Genomic DNA, 13,554 nt, shown 5'->3' on the forward strand with positions numbered 1-13,554 from the left:
GAATGCTGGTGACTGGGCAACCAGCTGTTGAGGCACCACTTGGAAGGTAGTCTGTGTTTGGGCCACCACTTGGGGCATCGCGGTCATGGTGACTGTGGGATGTTGATGAGCAGCTCAAGGGGGAAATCTAGACTTCTTCATCTTCCTTTTAGGTTGGGGACCTGCATCCGGGGAAGACTTCCTCTTTGAAGAGATGCCCCACTTCTTGAGAAGGTTCCTATTCTCTGTGATGGCTTTCTCAACCACCTCTTTGACTACTTCATTCGGGAAAAAATTTCACTGTTGCAGCAGCAAACACGAACTCCCTACAGCATCTCCTAGCCTTCATGAAAGCGTACAGGTCCTTTACTAGGGTGGCCATATGCATTTTGGCCAGGACCATGAGCATGTCTGGGGTACTTCTTTGGCCTGCACACATCTCTATGCAGTTTTGTAGGGATAAAGATGCCGCAAGTCTCTCCTTTGTCTTTTGTTCCTTGCGCTAGAGAAAGTCAGAAAGTTTAGAGAGATTCTCGCTAAATTGTCGTCCAGCGATGTCTGCGTCCAGTTTCCCTACTGAGAAGGTTAGGTTGACTTCCTTCCATTCCTTCTCTTGCATGGGCAAGGCTAATGACAGAGGTCTGCACTCCTCTAGTGCAGGGCATAGTTTGCCTGCCTCCACTGCCTTGGCAACAGATTTAAATGCCTTCAACGTAAAGGGGAAGGCTATTGAAGCAGGAGCAAGAAAGGTAGGGTGTTTCTTGCTCAAGGCGGACACTTTCGAATCCGAATAGCCCGCCTTTCTCAGGCTACTCGACAAAAGAGCCTGTGCCTTATCGTGGTCGAAAACCATGACCTCCTTCGGTTCCGTCTCCTCTTTTGGCATTGGTTCATGCTTCAGTCGAATGAAGCAACCAGGGTAAGCGTTAAAGCTTGGCCAAAACTGGATGTCGTCTAAGGGGACAGCTCCCATCTTCTCTGAGATGTAGAGTTTGCCGTTAGTAATCGGCATAAACTCCGCATACCTCCAGGGATTGGTTTTGGAACAGGTTGGGAGGTCTTGGACTCTGGGTCGCTTGTATGACCCTCGGGAGGCAGTAAGTGGAGCTTTACGTAGCTCTCTCTTGAATCTTGCTTCCCTTGCTTCGCCTTGCTTGCAAATGTTCTCCATTAAAGCTGTAAGATGGGCCAGAGCCTGGCTCATGTTGTCCAATGGAGGGGTAGAAGCTGAAGATGTCGAGGGTAACGGCTCCGGTGCCGGCACAGACGGAAGGAACTCCGACTCGACATCATCATCATCTTCCGGAGGTAGAGTAGACTCCTCCTCAGGATCATCCTTTAATAGATCCTTTTCAGTGTCCGTAGACACTTCCGACATCCTTTCCTCCTGGTGGATGTCCATACTTTGCAACGCCTCACTGACATCCGCCTCGATAGCAATTTGGACGCAGGGAGGTCTGGGTCGTGCTTGGGGCACAACAATTTCACTACCCGCTTTCGGGAACAGCAAGCTATGCATCCTATCATTAGGTAGGTATGGTCCCGGAGAGTTCTTCTGGGACCCTCTTATCCACTTGTGCAGCTTTTCTCGTGCCGCATCGCTCGACTCCATTGACTTGGGGTCGTCGAAACCTTCAGTCACCAAGGTCTGGCAGATATTGCAGACTTGGGGGACCCAGTATTGCAGGGTTTCGGTAATGATGATGCAGGGGACATGAGACGTGCACACTTTGTGACCATAGAAGTTCCTACTCCTATGGTTGCAGAAGATTACATCGCATTTCATCTGGGGTTCCTCCTGTAAAGAAAGGAAAATTAAATGAGTATGCGATTGTATATCTCACATGATAAACACATATTCAAAATATTAATATTTTAACCATTATAGCTTAGGATAGTAAGCTAGAAAGAAATTAAGAAAGACACATACAGTACTTGTGTATCCTTTCCAGCCAATTTCTATGACCTCCCCCCAATATTAAGATTACAGAGTTTCCTGATCAGGGCAAACTCAAAAGAGATGGGTTCTCACCTCAAGGGATAGAAAAGTGGACTACCACTGACCCTTCTAAAACTATTTAATATTGTGGGGCAAGTATTAACTGATTTCTAATCAGAGTTTTGAAGGAATTCTATTCTTTCAATATAGGATTGGTCTCAGCAAAAGACTGTACAAGGATACACAAGGTATGTTGGAAAATAACTACTGTATAAAATATACTATAGTTTTCTGTGTGCAGTATATACTATACCGCAAATATACTGGCTACTATATAATCATATAATGTAGTTCAGCTGGCTTGTTGCCGGCTGGGTAGTACCTGGCGGTACTAGCTGACAGAAAGAGGGAAAGCATGGAGTGAAGGGCTGCCTTATTGAAATGTATGTTTACAATAAATAAGGATGTAAGTATATAACCTTACTGCCTTCCTCCAGAATGAGGGTTCAAATGGAAAGGGAGAATGCACTATTCAAGCTTCCATCCAGCCACAAGATCCGTTGCCGGCATTGCCGGTTTCAGGAATGTGGATGGCAGTCCAAGCGAGGACTGAAGAACACTCAGCAGCAGAGGGGTCTCCCAGCAGCAGCCGTCACAGCCGGCACAACCTTTCCCGGAGCTTTGTGTCCATAAGGGAAAAACTGTGTGACTAAACAGCTGCTTATGTAGGAGCCCGGCCGGCACTACAACCTACCCGGCAAGCGGTGAGATTGCAGGACAACGGCCACTAGATTGCGATAGCTAAGCCATCGCTAAAGGACAGAGAGGGGAAGGGAAAAGGGTCTTGTATCAAGTGTAGAAGAAGGCGGCATAATTGCCGCCACTTCTACACAAGAGTGAAACAATGTTTCAGTATCGGCACCATCCTAGGCAGCAGAAGAATATCTGTTCTTCAGCGTAGGGTCTGTCAAATCCATCAAGTGTAGAAGAAGGCGGCAGGATTGCCGCCACTTCCACACCAGAGTGAAACAATGTTTCAGTATTGGTGCCATCCTAGGCGGCAGAAGAATATCTATTCTTCAGCCTAGGGTCTGCCGAAACAGGACTAGTCTTCTAGACCGTAGGGGAGAAGGTGGCGGCATCATACTACCACTTCAGGTGCGGCCTAGGGAGGCTTAGCCTCCTATGCCGGCAGCTGTAAGCCAGCAGGGGAGTGACTACTCGCCCTGCTGCTCTGCCGCCGGCAGAAAGACTGAATACTCTGAGGTTCTGTCGAAAACCAAAGCCGAGATCTCGCCGGCAAGGGTGGGAGACAGAAAACCCTAGCCTAGTCAAGCCTGAGGGAACTACTCTATGGCAAGACCAGATAGGGTTGTCGCCTATGGCGGCACTCAGAGGGAAGGAGGGATTACCCTTAAATCTCCACAGGAGACAAGTACAGTATCGAGTTATATAATTCTAGGAGATGTACTATCTTCCGTTGAATTGATAAAACGATACACGAGGGTAAATGGGGATTATGTCTGAAAGTGTACTACAGCGCATAGGCTAGGTAGCCCAGCGCGAGATGAGATCTCGGTTACCTAAATCGCCGAAACTCTTAACGATACGATCGACAAAAGGAAGATGAAATTATATGCATAAAATATATATCTTTACTAGTATAATTGTGCCTAAATAGCTTTCATAATTTATTAATGCTATTACAACGGGGAAAGTCATTCTGCTAACTAAATAACACATGCGTAACGAACGACAGCGCCCATGGCGCCTCTGGTGACAGGCCTAGCTCCTTAACATAATAAATTACTCTAATTTCCTTGTGAAGCAGGAGCTAAAAATTATACACTGTAAAGAATAAATACTCAACTTTCCAGAGGCAGAAGAAGCTGGAGATTGCATATTTAATCCTCACAAAAGCGATCAAACACGTTAGATCAACAGGGAAAACCACCGTGCGAATTTGCTACAAAAATAGGAATGAGCGCCATCTTGGATACTCACAGTAGTACGGGAGGAAAGGTAACCTTGATAACGGTTCCCTTTCTGTTTTTCGCCACTCTTCCCCCCTAGAAACGCAAACGCTATTCGGGGTAAAGATTGCTATGTGTCGTATCAAGATATACGTCCCCTGATATTATGCGATATCCTTAAGAGAAATTTTAAGGATATTCGTGCCAGGAGTTAGAATTCTGGAGACCTAAAGGTAAATTCTCTGGGAATATCACTATAGCCAAATATCCCTTAGAAAGCTACCAATAGGAACCTTCCATCAGGACGACATGGCTTGAGTCTAAAAATATACTTATTCATAACATTATTTATTTGGTAGGTTGGTAAAGAGAGGCCACTGGGATTTGATCCTTGCTGTGTCAGTTACTTCAGCAAAGGGGAGTATCTTCTTGTGGGAGGCTCGAGCAAGTCATGTATTTTATACACAAGAGAAGGTGTGAAGCTTGGAACTGTTGGGGAACAGACATCTTGGGTTTGGTGTTGTGCTGCCCGCCCCGACTCCAATTTTGTTGTAAGTCATTCTGTTTTGTTAATTTCCTTTGTAAAAGGATCGCTGTTTTTCCTTTTCATAATCCTTTGTGAATTTTTATAGCATATTCCTTATCTTGAACAGCAGAATCATTTTTATGTATAGTATTGTACTTCATATATCTTTGCAATAAGAAAAACTAATATATTGTTTATGCTTTAGTTCCTGATAGTATTAATTATTCAAACCATCACCCTATTTCACCTGTCACATCAAATTCTGCAGTCTGTTCTTAATAAAAGCTTAAGTTTTTGTGAGAAGTTTCTTTATATACTATGATTTTAATCATTTGAGTCGTTTATTGTATTGTTAGGAAAATAGGGACAAATCTTCCACATGGATAGTGAGTTATCATTTCATTAATAAGTCTTATTACATAGGCCAATTCTTACTACCAGTTTGCTTTTAATCATTTAGAAAGTGTTTGATATGATATATTGATAGTGTATAAGATATAAGGTGTAATGTGTTAATTTTTTATAGGCCCTAGGGTGTCAGGATGGGACTATTGCCTACTACCAACTGATATTCTCCACCGTGCATGGCCTTTACAAGGAACGCTATGCATTCAGAGAAAATATGACGGATGTAATCATTCAGCATCTCATAACCGAACAGAAAGTGCGAATTAAATGTCGAGACCTTGTGAAAAAAATAGCCATATACAAACACCGCTTGGCTGTAAGTATTGCTTCGTGAATGGATACAGCCTACAGTCTGCCTTGTTCAGCATATTCTGGAAGCTTATGAAGGGCTTTTGCGTTGCCATTGTTTTTTTCTTTTTTGTTTACTTTGGTCTCTGTTCACCCAGTTTTTAACCCTTTCACCCCCAGGCTCTTTGGAAATTTCCAACCCTTAACCCCCAAGGGGTTATTTTTTCCCCAGCACATTTTGCAGTATATATATTTTTGAATTGCTCTAACAGCCTTAATTTTTGTCATAGAGAGGTCAGATTGGTCTCATTCTCTTGGAAAATGCCTGAATTTTCTCAAGAAATTATTAAAAATATGAAAAAAAAAAAATTTTATAGCATTTTTTTGCAAGGACATACCGGTACGTCCATGGGGGTAAAGGGATGGCTTTTGTGAAATGTACCAGTACAGTACGTCCTTTGGGGGTAAAAGGGTTAACCTTAAATTAGATGTACATCAGTTTTCTTTTTAGTTACGAACAAGTTAATTAGGTTAGTCATAGACCAATATAGAATTAGCTGGCTACAGTAATCACGCTTTTGTATGATAATCTATTGTATGCCACTATAGAATCCGTTGTGTAGCTAATGTGTGCCAATTTAGAATCGATTACTTTTTTAAATCCTTATAATGATCTATTTTATGCCAGTATAGAATCAGTTATTGTATGAGTATACTATATTCCAATATAAAGTCAATATTTTAAACAAAACCTTAAGATAGTTTAATATTCAACTTCCTTGATACTCTCTCCTGTAGAAGATCTTAAAATTGATTTGATTCAAGCGCCTTAAATTCATCAATACAGAGTCTCATATTCTTACAGACAATAGATGAATCCTATTTACTCCAGTTACCATTAAATACCTCATTGTGTGTAGGTTAGAAAGTAAAGAGAAAATGGGGAAAACTAGATATCAAATAAAGAGAGCAGGATAGATGTTAACCCTTTTACACCCAGGCTCTTTGGAAATTTCCAACCCTTAACCCCCAAGGGGTTATTTTTTCCCCAGCACATTTTGCAGTATATATTTTTTGAATTGCTCTAACATCTTTAATTTTTGTCATAGAGAGGTCAGGTTGGTCTCATTCTCTTGGAAAATGCCTGAATTTTCTCAAAAAATTATTAAAAATATGAAAAAAAAAATTTTCTTAGCATTTTTTTTTGCAAGGACGTACCGGTACTTCCATGGGGGTAAAGGGATGAGTTTTGTGAAACGTACCAGTACGTCCTTTGGGGGTAAAAGGGTTAATCATTGTACAGTTTAAAGATATCACAAAGAAAATGACTAACTTTACTTTTAATGTGTCCAGTATTTGAAAGGTAGTAGGTTACAAAGTAAAGAGAAAATGGGAAAAACTAAATATCATATAAAGAGAGCAGGACAGATATTTATCATGGGGTAAAACTTGCATGTAATTGAAGGTTACGCTAATGAAATACCATTATTGAAATGGTGAAATAGATTATATGTATTTCAGGTCCAGCTTCCTGAACGGATTATCATCTATGAGCTGTATTCACAAGATACATCAGATATGCATTACAGGGTGCGAGAGAAGATAAATCAGCGACTAGATTGTAATTTACTTGTTGTTTGTACAAACAATATAGTTCTTTGTCAGGTAAGTTATTTTTATGCATGGCATTCACTGTACAGTACTACTGTATACTCAATTTTTTTAAAGCTGTCATAAATGTACTTAGCTCGGAGGCAATTGCTTGCTTATGATTGGCTCGACCTCAGTTTGTCCAAATTCATTAGTTTTCTATTCATGTAATTATGATATTATAGATACACTGCTACAGTGTGAATTAACAGGTGCTAATATGAATGTGATATAAATACTGGTTATATTAATTGTAAATGATAAGACTACATTTTAACTTAGTATGGTTATTCATCAGTTAATTTTCAATAAACATCAAAGCTGAAGTGTTGGAAGAGGAATATAAATTTTGTATATTTCAAGCACTAACTACATCATAATTATTACTAAAATAACCATCAGACTTTTATAGAAAATTTAGAAAGGAAAATAATGATGAGGAACATAAAAACATATAATGATAAAAATTTTTTTAGTGGTGTATGGTGATACGTAGAGTGGAAGGAACAGCCACAACATTTGTCCTTCCACACCACGATATTATTATTATTATTATTACTATCCAAGCTACAACCCTAGTTGGAAAAGCAAGATGCTATAAGCCCAGGGGCTCCAACAGGGAAAAATAGCCCAGTGAGGAAAGGAAATAAGGAAATGAATAAATGAAGAGAACAAATTAACAATAAATCATTCTAAAATAAGTAACAACGTCAAAACAGACATGTCATATATAAACTATTAACAACATCAAAAACAAATATGTCATAAATAAACTATAAAAAGACTCATGTCTGCCTGGTCAACAAAAAAGCATTTGCTCCAACTTTGAACTTTTGAAGTTCTACTGTTTCTATATGCGTGCTTGAGGCATGGCTTCACCTTCAAAAGACGATAGAAAATTTTCATACCAGTTGATGCTTTATGTCGGATAGCAAGTGCATCAGCCAAAGTCGTAATATAACATTGAATGTATAGTATTAAAATTGTTGATATTTGGGGGTCTGGACTATTCAAAACTTTAAAGGATATTACAAAGGCCACATTGAATGGGGACAGAATTGACAAATTCAACCTAAGGTTATTCAGTACAAATATAGAACAGTACAGAACACAGTAGAACAGTAGCATGGCATTAACAAAACAAATAGTTCAAGTTAATCATTTTTTCAACCTGCTTTTCTTTATGTTTTATAATATATATATTCCTAGCAAATGAAATATGAATATGTTTGAAATAGAAAACTACGAGCAATATAGGTTAATCAATTAAATATTGATAATTAATTTGCAAAGTCCATAGCATGAGATAGCAGACAGGATTTAGAAAAAGGGGATAAGATCACTCCGTAGGAGAGAACTGATCAACCTTTTTCTTCCTCTTTGTGTGTGGCTGTTCCTCCCACAAGACAACCCCAGCAAATGCCTAGATTTTCCACTATTATTATGGTTTTTGAGCCTTTGACAACTTCAAAATTATATTACATAAGTCCATTAAATATCATGATAATATCACTGATGTATTATGCACTAAACATTTGTAGAATAAAAACATTAAGATTAATACATCTCAAACTTTTTCCTTGTCTACAACTTCGGTGGGAGTAGTTTATTATCTAACAAAGTTCGTCACTTGCCTATGAACTAATTTCTAATATATTTATAGGAGAAGCGGTTGCAGTGCCTTAATTTTAGTGGCGTCAAGGAACGGGAATGGCAGATGGATTCACTTATTCGTTACATCAAGGTAGTTGGTGGCCCACCTAATAGAGAAGGACTGTTGCTTGGCTTGAAAAATGGACAGGTATGCTATTGATGATTAAGGAAAATCAAAGACTTTTGTGTACTGGTCAGTCTTATTTTGGTAATGCTCACTTATTTATTCATATAATTTACAAAGTTTTGATTATACTTGACCCCTTCGCCATGATGATGTTCGCTGAACATCAAAGCATGACAAGTACAATATACCATGACATACTAGATATGTCATTTACAAATATAAACCATATGGAAGTTAAAGTCATTCATCCAGTATATCCTATTTTAGAGTACAACACATGACCTTATATCACACCTAATGATATTTCACTAAAAAAAAGCTGCCCCCCATCTTCTTGATTTTAGCCCCTCTTCCTTTCTTCAGCTAATCATGAAAGAGTTTGGAAGTCTAGCCTTTATTCCTGAATGAGTAAGGGCTATAATAGTGCGTTTTATAGTACCGTGCATAATCGCACCACTCCCTTTAGCCAGTGGCGACATTCCCTATGTGAGGCATTACTCAAACACCCCCAACATCTCCCAGGTTAGAGACAGCTATCCTCACATCTCACCCCACCACTAACTGAGATACTTGCAATTCTAGTCTTTATTCATGATTATGTAAGAGCTATTATAGTGTATTTCTATGTTGGCATACATGATCAAATCACTCAGGAAACTTTCTCCAAAGTGAGACATAGCTGTGGTTCCCCCCCCCTGGCTCTCCTCCTCTGCTTTCCACTTATAGTGCCACCCAAGACACTAGCCATGAAGGTTGTTTAGACCTCTGTTTGGTCGACTTCCATCACAAAATTATATCCAAAATTATACAAAATTATCTCCATAAAAATCTATCGCTTTTTATTTTTAAATTTCCCAATATCTACATTTCATAGATTTTAAGAAATTTCATTAATATCAGTAACACTAATCACATTTGTAACCCTGATAGCTGTAAACACAATGAAAGACGACAAGATTTAATTTTTTCTTGTTTCATTCCTTATTTTTTCAACGATCATTTCTACAAAATATATTTTTTAAGTCTTAGATATATATTTCATTTTAGTATTGTCCATTGTTTTCGTGAGTAGAAATTAGCCTGCTGTAATTTCCATTCATTGCCATTTTACGCAGTATTTTATATGTAAAAGTGCAATTGTAACCCTGATAGCTATAAACAGTATGACAGACGACAAGATTTATTTTCATGTCTTAGATATATAATATACTGAATCTCATATTAGGATTGTCCGTCGTTTTTTCGAGTAGAAGTTAACATTCTATAATTATTTCCATTTACTGCATTGACATTCTGTGCAGTATTTGACGTATACGAGTGAACTGCGCATTTCCTATTTCCAAGGCCCCGAAATACCAAAAATTGGAATGATCCAGTTCATAGTGTCACATGTAAGGTGGGCCAACAGAAGAACGAACGAACATATTTGTCTAATGAATTAAATTTATAGTCTCTCTCTCTCTCTCTCTCTCTCTCTCTCTCTCTCTCTCTCTCTCTCTCTCTCTCTCTCTCTCTCTCTCCTTTTCTCTCTCTCTCAGTTTGAGAAATATGTTTCTCTTGTCATCAGAAGATAATATTTTTTGTTCATTGTACATTATACATTAGTAGACTTCTTGTGTCAAAGGAAACAAATGGATATTTTATTTTCATTTCTGTATAGTTGAGGTCTGTTACCAGTGAGTAGTTTTATATCTTTTGACGATCATCGCGTAATTATTACGCAATCACATAATCACTTCACAGTGAATATAAAGCTATTTTATAGATAGAATCACAGTGCTTTACTATTGTTTAGAGTAAAATGTTAAAACAAAAAACAAATTTCTGAAAAAAATTATTCTATAATCACTTCACAATGAATAGAAAGAAATTTTTGGTTGTTTAGAGAAAAATAAAATACAGTAGAAAATAAAGCAAAATTTTGAAAAAAGGTCCGTAATCAGTAGTACATACATACATATACCAAGGCACTTCCCCCAATTTTGGGGGGTAGCCGACATCAACAAATGAAACAAAACAAAAAGGGGACCTCTACTCTCTAAGTTCCTCCCAGCCTGACAAGGGACTCAACCGAGTTCAGCTGGTACTGCTAGGGTGCCACAGCCCACCCTCCCCCGTTATCCACCACAGATGAAGCTTCATAATGCTGAATCCCCTACTGCTGCTACCTCCGCGGTCATCTAAGGCACCGGAGGAAGCAGCAGGGCCAACCGGAACTGCGTCACAAATAAACATTGAAGTGTAGGTTATCATAGAGTAAGTGTGCATGCATATTGGATGGTGACAAATCTGGGGTTAAGTGGTTTTGCAGAGGAAAGAGATTGCAATTTTTCTTCCTTGGGGAGAATCATCATTGGCAAGGGCTCTCCCTACTAAGTGTGTCATCAGGTGCCATCTTTCATTTTGCTGCAAAATGTTTTTGGTTAAATAATGCTAATAAACACTGTTCTCATCATGCCTCTTTATGTTTCTTTGGGAAATAGTAGCATTGTTTTGCATACTACTTCATATTACCTTTTTTTGTTTAACTCTCGGAGTTTTCTTTGTGGAGGATCTTAAACTTGGTTGCTGTAAAACACGAGCAGGTCTGGCTCGCTTCTTATAAGCTTAGAGAATTTCTTTTATCACTCGCTGTAAATTTATTTATGTTATGGTAATGGTTGTGGTGTTATTGTGAGGCTGCATAATTTTGCTTTTTTATAGACTATTAAGATATGAAATCAACAAAATTATAAACTTAGAATTACATATAGTATTTAAGTTAGCTACGAGCAGAAATTTATTATTAATAATAAATACAATATCACCTGTGCAATTGATGGATTTTACACCATGAAAGGTAAGATCAATTTTATTTCCCTAATTCAAGCTGTTGCATATAAAAATATAGAAAATTAAAGATAACCAGGAAAGTATTTGTTTTATATTTTTCTCTGATTAGTACTACCATAGGGACAATTCTCTTAAAACTTTGCCTACTTTTATGAGAGATTTAGTTAAACCATCCCCTAATCCTCAAGATATTCAAATTTTACCCATAATTAAAATGTAGTATTGATTTTTTGTTGCCAAGTTTCCTGTGTATGATATTAGGGCTATTGGAATATCAACGAGTGAAATTTTCAGGACATCATTTTACATTATTGGATTCTCAAAGGGTTAAGAAATTAGTTGAAGTCAGTAAGACTGCATTCATATGTAAACTAATTTACCTCTTTATTCAGATATCTTCTTTCCTGAAGTTTTTTAGCTGTTAAAAGTGTTATTGTACTCATTTTATTTTCAAACACAAATTTAATGTGATACAACATTAACTCTTTGAGTGCCACCCCTCACCAAAAAATTTGGCACCCAAGTCCCTGCCCCTTTTTGTTGAAATTTTACTTGACTCATCTTTGCACAAAACCTATTAGAAAAAGGACTTTGCAATTTCTTCTCTTGTAAAACTGAATAAATTCCATTTCCTTTTTTATATAATTTTGCATAAATTTTCAGTCGTAAATAATGAAAGAAAGAGAAAAATACCAGTAATAGCTGGACATAAAATACAGTATGCCTAATGGCTCTCAAAATGGTTATGTCTATTATGCCTTCATGTATCTTAAGTGCTGCCATCTTTGTCTTATATGTTCTTGTCCTTCACTATTGCACCATAGGAAAATTTTGTGGGGTAATTCAAAAGCAAATATAGTACATGTAGTCTATTTAAGCTGCTTGGTTTCATAGTTCCAAACACTGCTAGAGAATTTGGGGTCGCTATTTTTTTAATTTATAATTCACATTGCATCTTTTAATTTCAGGTCTTGAAGATTTTTTTGGACAACGCATTTCCCGTTCCTTTGTTGAAAGTGCCAGCAGCCATACGTTGTCTTGATCTCAGTGCTTCAAGGCAAAAGTTGGCTGTGGTAGATGAACATAGTACACTGTTGGTTTATGATGTCAAGACTTCGGAGTTACTATTTGAGGTAAGACAGGAAAATGTTCTGTAAAAGGAGAAAAATCTCATATGTGTTCATGCAGAATTCAATAACCCTAAATCGCAAAATCACAATCTGGAGAGCAGGTAGAATGACTATGTTTCAACACAGTGACGAGGGAGTTCTTATAGGTCTCTGACTTGAATAGGTTTAAGAATGATAATGACAAGACTCGAGGTGGTAACAAAGTTATACAAAAAAGTCGAAAGATTAAATAATACAAATGGCTTACAAAAATGTTTATTACATATTTATAAAGATTATACAATTTTTGCAAAGTTATCACCTAGTGCCTATAAAGCAATATCAAGCAGGTTTTACTGAACATATTTTGCATCTCAATCCACACTCACTTGATGTTGTTAGCAGCAAGTAATGTAAAAGTTTAAGCTTAGTAATTAGACTGAGGGACAAACCAGGTATTATACAGAGTTCTTAACACTTTGAGGCAATTCAAACACAAAGTGGTATTATGCTTAGACAGTTATATTAACACTTTAGCGTACAATAAGCATTTCAAACACATGAGTGGTATTAAACTTAGACAGTTATATTAACACTTGAATACCATAAGCAATTCAAACGCATAAATGATACTAGGATTAGACAGTTATATTAATACTTGACCAATTCAATTTAAAAGCAATTCAAACACAAAGTGGTATTATGCTTAGACAGTTATATTAACACTTTAGAGCACAATAAGCATTTCAAAGACAAGAGTGGTACTAGACTTAGACAGTTATATTAACACTTGAATACCATAAGCAATTCAAACACATAAATGGTACTAGGATTAAACAGATATATTAATACTTGACCAATTCAAACACAATAAAGTTATTATTATAGACTAGCCAGTCAGTACTACATTGGATCCTTCTCTCTGGTTACGGTTCATTTTCCCTTTGCTTACACATACACTGAATAGTCTGGCCTATTCTTTACGTATTCTCTATCCTTATACACCTTACAACACAGGACAGGAGTGTACATCCCCATATACTTTATGTTCTCAGGTTGATGGAGGAGTT

At 37.6% G+C, this 13,554-nt stretch overlaps 1 protein-coding gene across 1 annotated transcript in view; it reads left to right on the plus strand.

Moving 5' to 3' along the window:
• Positions 1-13,554, plus strand: part of Oseg1 (intraflagellar transport protein Oseg1) — an 87,026-nt gene that overhangs the window by 19,818 nt on the left and 53,654 nt on the right. The window contains exons 8-12 of the mRNA XM_068377131.1: positions 4,251-4,442; positions 4,944-5,141; positions 6,635-6,778; positions 8,427-8,564; positions 12,344-12,508. Of these exons, the coding sequence (XP_068233232.1) occupies positions 4,251-4,442; positions 4,944-5,141; positions 6,635-6,778; positions 8,427-8,564; positions 12,344-12,508 (837 nt within the window). The remainder of the gene's footprint in view (positions 1-4,250; positions 4,443-4,943; positions 5,142-6,634; positions 6,779-8,426; positions 8,565-12,343; positions 12,509-13,554) is intronic.

The sequence above is a fragment of the Palaemon carinicauda genome, chromosome 7 (assembly GCF_036898095.1).
Source record: "Palaemon carinicauda isolate YSFRI2023 chromosome 7, ASM3689809v2, whole genome shotgun sequence".
Classification (NCBI taxonomy): domain Eukaryota; kingdom Metazoa; phylum Arthropoda; class Malacostraca; order Decapoda; family Palaemonidae; genus Palaemon; species Palaemon carinicauda.